Source organism: Typopeltis vanoorti, chromosome 22, assembly GCF_054136105.1.
Source record: "Typopeltis vanoorti isolate ZY-2024b chromosome 22, IOZ_Tvanoo_1.0, whole genome shotgun sequence".
NCBI classification, from domain to species: domain Eukaryota; kingdom Metazoa; phylum Arthropoda; class Arachnida; order Uropygi; family Thelyphonidae; genus Typopeltis; species Typopeltis vanoorti.
In genome coordinates, this window is record NC_143570.1 from 99,632,280 (window position 1) to 99,645,758 (window position 13,479).

At 36.6% G+C, this 13,479-nt stretch overlaps 1 protein-coding gene across 5 annotated transcripts in view; it reads right to left on the bottom strand.

Moving 5' to 3' along the window:
* The window catches only part of LOC150094589 (nuclear receptor subfamily 2 group C member 2-like), an 808,056-nt gene that overhangs the window by 159,272 nt on the left and 635,305 nt on the right, over window positions 1-13,479 (bottom strand). For all 5 annotated transcript variants that reach the window (XM_090412047.1, XM_090412048.1, XM_090412044.1 and 2 more), the window contains one exon: window positions 9,934-10,090. In XM_090412047.1, the coding sequence (XP_090268173.1) occupies window positions 9,934-10,090 (157 nt within the window). The remainder of the gene's footprint in view (window positions 1-9,933; window positions 10,091-13,479) is intronic.

A 13,479-nucleotide genomic window follows, 5' to 3' on the forward strand; every position in this document is an offset into this window, starting at 1 on the left:
CTAAATCAGATTATGAGAAGACCTTAGCCAAAGAGATCAAGGGTAATCCCAAAGAGTTCTTCCGCTATGTGGCAAGTAAGAGGAAGAATGACTTCGGAAGGATAACCTTAGTGGGTGCTGATGGTATTGAGGTGACAAAATCAGATGTAATAGTCGAGTTACTGAGTGATCACTTTTCAAAAGTCTATCACCCAAGTGAGGATATCTCTATACCTACAGCAATACCAAATGTGAGAATTGAAGCTAAAGAATCAGAGGTATTAAATATATTGCAAAACTTAAATGCAAACACTGCGGTAGGCTTAGATGGAATATCAGCTCGGGTGTTGCGTGAATGTGCAAATGAATTGTCAACCCCTCTCACCTGGATATTTAACTTAAGTTTGAACTCTGGTATGGTCCCTAGGGAGTGGAAGTTAGGCAAAGTGGTTCCTTTGCATAAGGGTGGCTCTAAAACTGCGGTATTGAATTACAGACCAATCACCATCTCAGGAGTAGTGGTAAAAGTATTGGAAAAGTTGGTTAAAGACAAAATTCAAGAATGGGTGGATCAGGATATGATACTCTATAGAGGCCAACATGGTTTTGTTAAAGGTAGATCCTGCCTTAGCAATCTATTAACTATTCATAATAGAATAACATCTGAGTTGGACAAAGGAACTGGCTACACAGTGGTACTTCTGGATTTTGCTAAGGCTTTTGACAGGATACCCCATAGAACACTGTTACGCAAATTGGAGCAGATGGGAATGGATATGAAATTGGTGATATGGATAGGAGAATGGCTCAGGGAGAGATACCATAAGGTGGTGTATGGAGGAACCGAGTCCAGAATGAGGCAGGTGACCAGTGGTGTGCCTCAGGGCTCTGTGCTTGGGCCAATGTTGTTTAATTTGTATATAAATGATATAGGAAACGGCTTAAAGGGAGATATTCAGTTGTTTGCTGATGATGCAAAGTTGTGTAGTGCAATAAAAAATCAAGCTGATGTTGAAAGTTTGCAGGAGGATTTAAATAAGCTGGTAAAATGGGCAAAAGAAAATGGATGTCAGTTCAATGTGGAAAAGTGTAAAGTCATGCATTTTGGGATTAAAAGATTACCAGCTGTGTACTACATCGATGGAAAGGTACTCCAAGAGATTGATGAGGCTAGGGACTTAGGGGTATTGGTAGATAGGGAGATGAAGTTCAGAGGACACATTGCTAAGGTGTCCAAGATTGCACATAGGATTACTTGGTTGTTGAGGAACACACTGACATCCAGAGATAAAGAGGTTATTATTCCCCTTTATAAAGCATTGATACTTCCACATTTGGATTACTGTGCTCAGGTCTGGTCACCTGGATTCCTTGGAGATGAGGAGGCTGTGGAGAGGGTTCAGAGAAGAGTGACCAAGTTGGTGAGTGATATAAAAAATGCTCCCTACATTGATAGATTGAGAGCTTGTGGATTGCAGATTTTGGTTGATAGGCGAAGAAGAGGGGATATGATAGAAACATTCAAATTACTAAAAGGTTTTTATAGGATTGATGCAGGGGAAATGTTTCAGCTGTGTGATAGTGATGGAAGAACAAGAGGTCATCTCTGGAAATTAAAGAAGAGTGTGGTTAACAAAGGTGTCAGAACAAGGTTTTTTGCCTGGAGGGTGGTGAATGAGTGGAATTCATTGCCTGACTTAGTTGTGAGCTCTTCGTCTGTAAATGAATTCAAGAAGAGATATGACAGATATTGTTTTGCTAGTTTGGGTCTCCCGCGATGAGTCCACTGACTCCATGGAGATACCCGTAATAATAATAATATTTTTTTAATACGAGTCTTGCACTTGGTCAAGTTCCTAAGGAGTGGAAGGAGGACAAGATTGTGCCACTTCATAAAGGAGGTGATTGAACTCAAGCATCAAACTATAGGCCTATCTGTGTGTCAGGTGTTGTGGTCAAGTTGTTGGAGATGCTTTTGAGAACTAGGATCCAGAGTTGGGTTGACAACAATGGTATTATCTTTGATGGACAGCATGGATATGCTAAAGGGAGGTCATGTTTTAGTAATCTACTTACTTATTACAATAAGGTGACTGCTTCCATGGACAGAGGAGAAGGATACACAGTAATATACATAGATTTTGCAAAGGCTTTTGATAGATTACCTCATGATAAGTTGATAGTCAAACTGCAGTGGATGGGATTGGATATTAGATTAGTGCATTGGATTGGAGACTAGCTATCTGATAGGTATCAACAAGTTGTGTATGGGGGTGTGATATCCAGGAAAAGGAAAGTCACTAGTGGAATGCCTCAGGGGTCTGTTTTAGGGCCATTACTGTTTAACTTGTATATTAATGATATTAGCGAAGATTTGGATGGAGATATTTAGTTGTTTGCAGATGATGCAAAGTTGGAACGAACCATAAAGAGTAGTGAAGATGTTGTGACCTTGCAAGAAGAATAAATTGAGTGATTGGGCACGGAAATGGGAATGTGAGTTCAATGTTGCAAAATGTAAGGTTTTAAAATTTGGAAAACAAAGATGGGATGCAGAATTTATGCTTCGTGAGAATATATTGTTGGAGGTAGAGGAAATAAGAGATCTGGGGGTGATAGTGGATAAGGATCTAAAATTTAGGGGACACATCGCCAAAATTGTGAAGACAACACAAAGGCTTCTGGGAATGATGCGGAGGCCACTGATGTGTAGAAGTAGGGAGATTCTTTTTCTGTTGTATAAGTCTTTGATTAGGCCACACATGGATTATTGTGCCCAGATTTGGTCACCTGGTTTTCAGAAGGATGAAGAGATGTTGGAGAGGGTTCAGAGGCAGCTGACCAAGGTAGTTTCTAATGATATTGGTGAAGGAATGTCGAGTATGAGGAAAGATTGAGAAGATGTAATTTGCAGAGTCTGGTGGAGAGAAGGAAGAGGGGAGATATGAATAGAGACATACAAGTTGTTAAGGGTTTAGTTTATAAGTTATAAGATCAATGGTGGAGAAGTTCTACATAAAATAGTGGGAGATCAGGGGAGAACCAGAGGTCATCCCTGGAAACTGTATAAAGAGGTTGTGAGTAGGGGAGTGAGAGGCAGGTTTTTTTCTGCTGAGTTGTTAATGATTGGAATGCCTTGCCTGAGAGTGTGGTGTCTGCAAGGAGTTTGAGTGTGTTTAAGACACGGTATGATGAGATGTGTGTGTGATAAAAGGACCTCCCAGATGAGTCTTTGACTCCATGAGGTCTTGGGGTAATAATAATATGTCTACTTCTTTACCATCACTGCCTCTTAAACTTATTGAGTACATCATGCAGTTCTAATTTTTCTATCCTTACAGACATTTACCATATGTTTTCCTGGTTGAATCACTCAATGTTTTCTTTAGAGTTTGTTACTGAGTTACCTAACTTTTGTCTTTAATTCTTGTTGTCTTGTCTACAAATATTAATATTAATTAAATATTAATATAAAGGAAATTTTAATGGAGAAAATATAAAACCAGTTTAATCTTTTTTCCAATAATATTTATACACTTGAGTTTACAGTAGTTTGCCACTGAAAGCTGCTTGCGATTGAGTCTTTTTTAAACTTTCTTACATTTCCATCCAAATATATTCTTGAGTACCAAAATACGCATAAGACATTGCTTTCAACATATAATTATTATGAGGATTTAGGCCTCCTGAAGTTGCAAGACACATCGTGAGAGGCCCATCATAGAAAACACACAGTCTATTATACCACCTCTTGAACTCATTGACCATTCATGCTCTCACCACTTTATTAGGCAATGCATACAGTTCAACCATCCTCCATGCAAATAAACCACTCTTCAACCTCTGCTCACAGTTTCTTTCATAACTTCCAGGAATGGTCTCTTGTCCTTGCTCCTACCCTCTGTTCCACCAAGAGAAAGAACTCTCCAGTGTCAAACTCCACTGTATCCTTTACGTGTCATTCTATTCCTTTTTTTATCCACCAATGATATTCTTCCACAATCATTCTCCTTCTACAGACCACATAGCTAAAAAATTCCTAAGGATTTTCTTTGGATATCAGGGCCAATCTCTTCTCATACTCTAGTTTTGTCTTCCTTACCACACTACACACTCTCCTGGCCTGAGTCTTATATTCTTCATGTGTCTGCTCTCCACCCTGAATTCCTGTACTTATACCCCTTTACTTATCTCTCTTCCATAACCTCTTTTTTACCTGCAGTTCCTGTTTGATATTGTTTGTCATCCCCTTTACACCAAATTGTGTTCTTCACTCACCGTATACAGCTTGCTATTGCTGCTAATAAATATTCCTTCATAAGTTCTCAAGCACTAATGATATCTTGCCCTTTGAATTCCTTCATCCATGGAACTATCCCAAGCTGATATCTAAGACTATTATAATAACCTGCCTTAAAATTACATGTACATTATTTTCTCTTTGATAATCCCACATATCTATTCATCTTCCAAGTCAAACCCACATGGTCACTCTCTCCAAATGGAGGCAGAGATGCCATCTCAATTATAATCAGCTCTTCTGATGTTATGACCAAATCCAAAACCCTTGAACTTTGTGTTCCTTCTACTACATGTCATCTAAGACATTTGTCTTTCAAGAATTCTACAAATTCCATTCCATTATTACTACATGCATTTTCCTCTTACTAATTTATACTGCAGTAGTTAAAATCTCCTATAACAATAATTTCTACTTGCACTTGCCAAGCTGAACTATCTAAACAGCTTCTGCTCCTCACCCTCTATGCTCCCTGGCTTGTGGCAACACCTCAATAAATATCCTGTCCTGCTCACCTCTACCTCACACCATATGCTTTCAAAACCATTAGTGCTACTGCCCTCCAAGTCCTCCAGTCTGAGAAGACATAAGTCATCACTTATCATAAGCAGTACTCCACCACCATGTTTGCCCTTCCTATTATGTCAAAAAATGCTGTACCCTGCTACTTCTATTCCTGTTAGTATATCATCTTCTGTCAACCATGTCTCAGAGATCCCAATAATCTTTGGAAAGGCTGATGCCATCAGCACTACCAATTCATCTCCTTTATTCCAGATACTCCCAGCATTAGTATAAAGAATAAAAATGTCACTGTTGCTACACCTATCGTTATCTGATCCAGACTCCACTGGATTCAGCATAATATGATATATCCCCCCCCCCTCACATATTCCCACAAGAGGCCACCCCTTCTACCCCCCCCCCCCCCGATAATTCTAGTTTCCCTGCAATGACACACTGCCTTCTTCAGAGAATAGCATTCTCTCCAGATGCCTACGTCCTTCCTCATTGAAATGCAAGCTGTCTCTAGCATACAGTTCCTTTCTGTCCTCAAATGCCCTCCAACTATCCATGTATTCCAAGCCTCTTTTTCGACACATTCTGGCTATTATAACTATTCATTATTAATGCTCTTCTTCTCAGTTCTTCATTATCATACCTCTGCAATACACAGACACACTTGCACATGCACACTATCTTCCCTCTCTCTATCTTCTTCCGTACAACAACTTGAAGCATGAACCTCAGATCTCTTGCCACCTGATTAACACTGCCTCTCAAGTGATTCGTGCCAAAATCACAATCATCTCATCCACCCTTTCACCCTCTAAATTGCAATAGCCATAGTTTCTATCATTCCTCCAGGTATACACTCCTCAGGAATTCTATCTTGCACCCACGGATCATCTAGTCTCCCTACATCACACCTCTTACCACTCTGTTCCTTCCTTGCTCACATGCTTCCCCCCCCTCTCTCTCTCTCCTCTAACTCTTTCTTTATAATATAGTATAAGACCACACACTGCTGTCTTAGCATCTCTCCATCCTGGGTTCCAGCACTCCCTTGCATTTTTCTCATTTCCTCTCTCCTGCTGTTTCTATTTTCTCCTCTTCTATCATTCCCATAACTTCTCTCTCACTGCAACTCTGATTTGCTTTGCATTCGTCATTTCCAATCTTCTCTCTCACTGCAACTCTGATTTGCTTTGCATTCGTCATTTCCAATCGCTTAATCTCTTCTTTCACACTTCTCAACTCATTCTTGAGATAATCCACCTTTTCTTTCAGTGCATCTCTCTCTCTCTCTCTGCAAGCTACCCAACTCTTGCCCACCATTCATCCTTCCAATTGATTTTTCATTGAAAAGTCAATTGGAATATCAATGAAAGTCTGGCTATGGAAAAGGTACCCAAGGAATGAAAGGAAGGTAGTGCCATTGCATAAGGACAGTAGCAGACTGTGTCTAACTATAGGCCAGTTTGTGTTTCATCAGTAGTTGTTAAGATCTTGGAGAAATTAGTGAGGGACCACATACAGCTTTGGGCAGATGAGGGTAATGTTATCTGTGAGCGTCAACATGGATTTGTTAAGGGGCACTCTTGCTTTAGTAATATGATTGCCTTTTATAATAAAGTGACAAGAGCAGTTGATGAAGGAAAGGCATATATTGCTATTTCTTTGGATTTTGCAAAGGCATTTGACAGAATGCCACATGATAAGCTGATATTTAACTTGCAGCAAATGGGTTTAAATGTCAGGTTAGTCAACTGGATTCTGGATTGGCTGTCTGATAAGTATCAGAGAATTGTGTATTGTGAGGCAATATCAAGGAGGCAGAAGGTTACAAGTGGGGGGGGGATTTCACAGGGCTCAGTACTGGGACCTTTATTGTTTAACCTTTATATCAATGACATTGTCAATGGATTGCAGGGGGATATTTGGTTGTTTGCAGATGATGTGAAGCTGGGAAGGGTTATTAGTAATAATGCTGATGGCAGCCCTGCAAGAGGATTTGAATAAACTAGGCAGGCAGGCGAATGAATGGGATGGGGGGGGAGTTAATGCAGCAAAATGTAAAGTCTTGAAGTTTGGGATACATTGATGGGAGGCTACATACTTGATAGGAGGAGCTGTACTGGAGGAAGTAGGATAGACAAGGGATCTGGGGTGATGATTGATAGAAAACTGAAATTCAGGGAACATATTGCATAGGTGGTGAAGGTAACCTAGAGGATTGCTGCAATACTGAGAAGGACGCTCACCTGCAGAGATAAAAGAATTATTGTTCCATTGTATAAGACCATACTTAGACTACTGTTCTCAAAGTTGGTCCCCAGGAATTGAAGGGAGTAAATTAACTGTGGAAGGGATATAGAGGCAGTAACAAAGATGGTTTCAGAACTATACAATGTTAGTTATGAGGATTGGATGAGGGAATGTGGACTGCAGAGTTTGGTAGATAGAAGGAGAGGTGATATGAATGAGACTTTTAAACTCTTGAGAGGTAGTTACAGGGTTGACACTGGGGAGTTATTTCGCTTGGTGTAACAGCTGGAAGGAGCGATGACAAGGGGGCCATCCCTGGAAGTTGCAAAAGGAAGCTGTAAGGAAGATAGTGAGGAGTGGTTTCTTTGCATGGAGGGTTGTTGAACCATGGAATGCAATGCCTGATAAAGTGGTGAGAGCAAGAACGATCTATGAGTGGTATGATAGACTTTGTGTTTTCTAGGAAGGCCCTCCCAAGATGAGTCTTTTGACTCCATGGAGGCCTGAATAATAATAATACGTGTATACTCCAAATGATGACCTCGATATGGTCAAAACGTCAAGTGATTATTTTGATTTATATTGAACGGAAGCTTTACCATAAAACCAGTTGTTTACATAATTGTTTTTGTAATGAATGGTGATTACTGTGTAATTATGAAGGAAAGGACTCTCTCCCAAAAGTATGGGAGATTGTCATCTTGCCTAAATATCAAAACAATAAAATAAAATAAAATAAAATATACACGCATATATGTGATTAAAGAAATTTAATGACTGGAAGCCGAGAGATACCAAAATAGAATTATCTATTTATTATTTGAACACGGTACTAGTTTCATCTTCATAGAAGACTTCATCTGGTATATAACATAAAAAGAGAAACACAAGAATATACATTACTATTTTCTAAAATTAAAAAATATATATATTTCAAAATAATATTATTTCTCTAGCATGTAGTAATCGTTTTAACTGATGACTCAATTGTTCTCATTATGGTGTATTCCTTCTCTTTGGAAAGCTTGTTTACAAACATTGATAATGTGCTATTAATTTTATATGAAATATCTGTGGTTTTCATTAAAGTTTATTACTATGGTTATCATGTTTTTTTTTCACTGTATGATACCAATTGTATAATTAACAAAAAAGAATAAAAAGTTCATAAGTAATTACTTAGCTATAACATGCCATTATAACTAACACATAAATGAAGATGGAATAGATAGGGTGAGATAAGAAAATACAAAGGCAGGTTTTCTGTAAACAACTGGAGTTTTAATTAATCGGTCTAAAAGTTTAAAAGTCGCAATCATATCACCTCTCCTTCTTCTATCTACCAAACTCTGCAGTCCACATTCCCTCATCCAATCCTCATAACTAACATTGTATAGTCCTGAAACCATCTTTTAATCAGTCCAGGAGATGGTATCAAGAACTTCACCATGGAAGAATTTTAAAAAAAATGATATGTTGTAATTTTTCTTGATTACTTCCCATATATGAGACAAGGAAATATAATCAGCTTTATTTCAGTCAGGTTGGTTAAGACAGTTTCAGCTCTCTGAATAGTGCTTCATGTCATCAAATGTATACAAGCACCTTTTTTATAACCTGTTGTTTAAACTTCATTAAAAAATACACATAAAGTAAAATATGTAAATTATAAATTTTAAATATTAAAAATGATACTCAGATCTATTGTGTGGCTGGATTAATGACACAATATTATTTATGTAAAAAATATGAACTTGACATTTCCTGAGAAGTCAATGAAGTATGCTGAATGATCAAGAATCCAATAAAAGAAATGCCTTTGTTAGCCATAGTATATCTGAGTTCAGGAATGGCATGGATGGAAACCCAATTCTGAATCAAGACTGATATAGTCTAGACTTTTTGTCTGCATGCCAATGCTATCAGGTGAAACTATGAATATCCAGAGGCGTAGCTTGGGGGGGGGGGGGAGCAATCCACTCCAGGTGCCACTTTGAACCTTTTTGAATTTTTGCAGTTAATTTGAAAATACAGTCCCAAGAACTCATTTCCAAATATTGTAATACTACTGCGAATTTTCCTCACAATTGCTGTAATTGCTGCTAGTTGTGAGAGGAGTGTTTCTAAATAAAATTGATTAAGATTTACCTACATTACTATGAAATAGACTCTGGCAATGTCATCGACGATTTTGCTAACAGAAAAGCAAGAAAAATAACATTTTAGAACGTTTGAAATTAAGTTTTACTTCAAAAATAAACACAGTGTTTTAATTTATTTCCCTATACGTCATTTTGACTTTTTGTATTTTTTTTGTATTTTTTGACTTTTGACTTTTAGTATTTTTGGTGTGTATTGAGAAGGGCGGAAAAAGCTCTAGCTACACCACTGTGAATATCCTTTATAATGCTATTATTTTCCATGGCTTGCACTGTCACCAAAGTCTCCTTGTGGCAATAAAAGACAAATAAGCTAGTATCCGTTAGTGTTAAATCACAGTTCAGTTTAGTCTAATTTGGAGTTGTTGTTCATGTCCTATATGCATTTCCAACATAACATGGGCATGCTAATATCAAATATTGATTTCAGAGAACAACCATCTTTACAAACATTATACTTCTGTGGGGAATCTGTATTAAAATTCTTCAAAATGGCAACTTTTGATTACAAGAAATTTATTACAAGAGATGCATTCACAAACCAGAATTTTAATATTAATAAAAATGACTAAGGTAACATGAATATGCAAAGTTTTTAAGAGGGACATCTTTTTAAAAATGTTATTTTTATATATGGAACAAATTAATGTCTCAAAACAAATGAAAGTGCATATGCACAACACACAACGTGCATAAAAAATACTTTACAGAGAAATTGATACTTACTGGAGGAGCTGGAAGGCTGGGATAGAACGTGCCCAGTGGACAGAGAGAAAAAGAAGGCGAGAGGCACTCTCACAGATGTAGTGGACATTCAGATAGGAGGCACCTGGACTGGGCGTTGTCAGATTAAATGCCACATGACAATCCAGTAAAAGTGGACCTGTGTAAAAGCGGGAAAAAATATCTTTATTTAGCTGAGTACAAATATTTTGCATCAAAGAATATCACAAATAACATTCTTTATTCAATCAAAATTATCAGTTCAATAGATCACAGTGCTGAGCATTTCTCAAGGATTCTTAACCAATTTTTTTCTAAGCATTCTTAATCAATTACTTTCAAAATTTTTGAGCATTACTTATTCAAAATAACATTTCTGGGGTGAACAGACATGTAACAACAAAATGTAGTAGTCAGGGGAAAAAAAAAAACCATGCTGTTTTAGAATCAGCTAATATCCATTACTGCCATGTTGCAGTATACACTTTAACATCAAATTTGCAGTGTCAATAAACACGCAAATGAAAATTTCCTCTTCCATTTTAGTCACCTATTTTAAACCCATCAAAAATTATAGCAGAATACTAAAAAGGAAAGAAAAAAAATGATAATAGACAGAGATTATATTATTGTTTTAATTTTTCATAATAACATTTTACAGTCTAAATAACAAAAAAAAAAGGAGAAAAAAAACATATATTAAGCTCACTAATGTTTTGCTAGTTTTCTAACCAGCATTATCAGAGAACAATTATAATTGTTCTTAGGCACATAGCACTAAACTACATAACTGAGGAAAAATTTAAACTGTAATGCACAACAGAACTTACATACTGTACGCCCAAAGATGCGAGACCCTTCAACACTTCTGCATATGTCAGAAGAAGGAGAATCCATTCTGATAATAGGGTAATCAATCCATCTTGTGGGATGAGTTGGTTATTATTACACATCAGACAATTAACTTTTCTTTTATGAACATTGTAGTTTTTAAAGTGGTAACTATTTTGCTTGTATAACAGTTGGAAAATTTTACGTATAAAGCACATGATTTTGCATGTTGGTGACCAATTCGTACATCCTTCATTTCTTTCTCCCCTTCAGCATGAATTGACTCTTCTTGGCAAGTTGCCAGACCAGGGTCTTGGATCTGTGTCGGACAGTAGAGCCCTCTATGGGGTGGATAAATTAAATTAGAGAAGCTAGGCTATCAGGTCTTCAAATGATAGTCTCCCGGATCTTTGGTAAATAAATACAACCATACTTGATGAGGTTAGGAGAGTGCTTCATAGCTGATTCTAAAAATAATCTCTCCAATCTATGATGACTTCTGAGTAATCAAGATGTTTTCCCCCATCTAATCTTATGTGAAGGAACATCCAGAGCATAGTTTGCCAATTCCAACTTGCTATACAGATGATTGCAGATGTAATTTTTGTCTTCTTCAAGGCGGGTGTTAATTGATCTACCAGTCTGTCAAAAATATGCCAAACTACAGGCACAAATAGCTATATCAAGAGGATGCAGCTGATCTTTAGGGAGAATGTATGAAGGCTAGCTGAATGAAAGTGGCACATAGAACATTTGTAGAGAACTTTTGGCTCTTTTTTTTTCTGATGTACCCTTTTGCTGTGATCCTGTGTGTTGGATACCATGCATTGGGGATCAGATGGAGGAAAGCATCTTTATTATATAGAAGTTGTTATAGATCTGAGAGAGACTATTTTTAGAATCAGATCAGCTATGAAGCACTCTCCTAATCTCAACAAGTATGGTTGCATTAATTTACCAAAGACTGGGAGACTATCATTTTAAGACCTGATAGTCTGACTTCTCTAAATTCATATATCTGACCCCCAGAGGGCACCATGTAAGGACATTAGTTCTATTGTCAGTTTACAATTTAAACTGTTTTCCTCAGTTACATAGTTTAGTGCTGTGCACCTATCACAGTTATAACTGTGCTTTGAAGATGCTGGTTAGAAAATCAGTGAATTAGCGAGTTTAATAAATATTTTTTCCTCTCTTGGTGTTGTTTATATACCTTAAAACAAAAAAATCAACAATATCTGAATATATCTGAAATATCTGAAGCCTTTCTATATGTGTTTAAATTGTTGTTTGCTTATGCTATATCCAAGCATGAGCAAACATAGTTTGCCTGTGAAACAATCTTTACAAGTAGGCATCTTTATATAGAGGCTGACTTCACATCAATTTCCTTAGAATCTCAAAATGGAAAACTACATTTCTTGAAGATATCATAAAGATATTTTATGCACAACCTTTGTTATGCCTACATATAAGATTAAAACAAGAATGTATTTTCTTGTCAATTATAATTTACTTGATAACTAAGAAAGAAAACTTACTACAAAGAAAAACATGATATTGAATTTTCAGAAATGTAAAAGTAATTTTTGCTTTGCATACATATTATATTTTGTTGCATCTGTTATATATATATATATATATATATATATATATTAAGGATACCAAGTAATTTTATAAACTTGGTTTTTTTACTCCTTCTCCCAAGTAAGCAAAACATGGGAGAAGGAGTAAAAAAAACCAAGTTTATAAAATTACTTGGTATCCTTAATATATATTATCCCCAAGGTAAAAAAATTTTCACATCTTTATCTCATCCAGAGTTTCTTATTCAAAGTAAAAGCACCTTGCAGCAACTTGTATAGGTAAAGTTGATAAAGCTCTGTATTACTAAAAACCTTAGTATTTCAGGGTCTAGCTACTCACTGAGGAGACCTCAAAAAAGGTTGAAACCAGTCTGGGTAGTGACCCCCCACCCATAATGTATAATGTATAACAGTATACATCTTCTAGTGAAATGTGTTTTACATTATGGGAAATACTAAGAATAGTGATCAGAGCTTTACCCACCTTTACAACGAGTTGCCCTGGTGTTGCACTACATTTTAGACTTGAACTATGTTCAGGCGCAAACTTAACTGTTTTGCTTACTTGGGAGAAGGAGTAAAAAAACCAAGTTTATAAAATTACTTGGTATCCTTAATATATATTATCCCCAAGATAAAAAAAAAAATTTTTTTTTACATATACACATATATATATATATATATATTAGGATAACCAAGTAATTTTATAAGCTTGGTTATTTTTACTCCTAATTCCAAGTAAGCAAACAGTTAAGTTTGTGCCTGAAACGTAGTTCAAGTCTAAAGATGGTACAACACCAGGGCAACTCAGTGTAAAGGTGGGTAAAGCTCTGATCACTATTCTTAGTATTTCCCATAATGTAAAGCACATCTCACTAAAAGATGTATATTGCAATACATTATGGGTGGGGTCACTACCCAGACTGGTTTCAACCTTTTTTTAAGTCTCCTCAGTGAGTAGCTAGACCCTAAATACCAAGGTTTTAGTAATACAGAGCCTTATCAACTTTACCTATACAATTTGCTACAAGGTGTTTTTATTTTTAATAAAAATCTCTGGAGGAGATATAGATGAAAATGATGCAATACATTATGGGTGGGGTCACTACCCAGACTGGTTTCAACCTTTTTT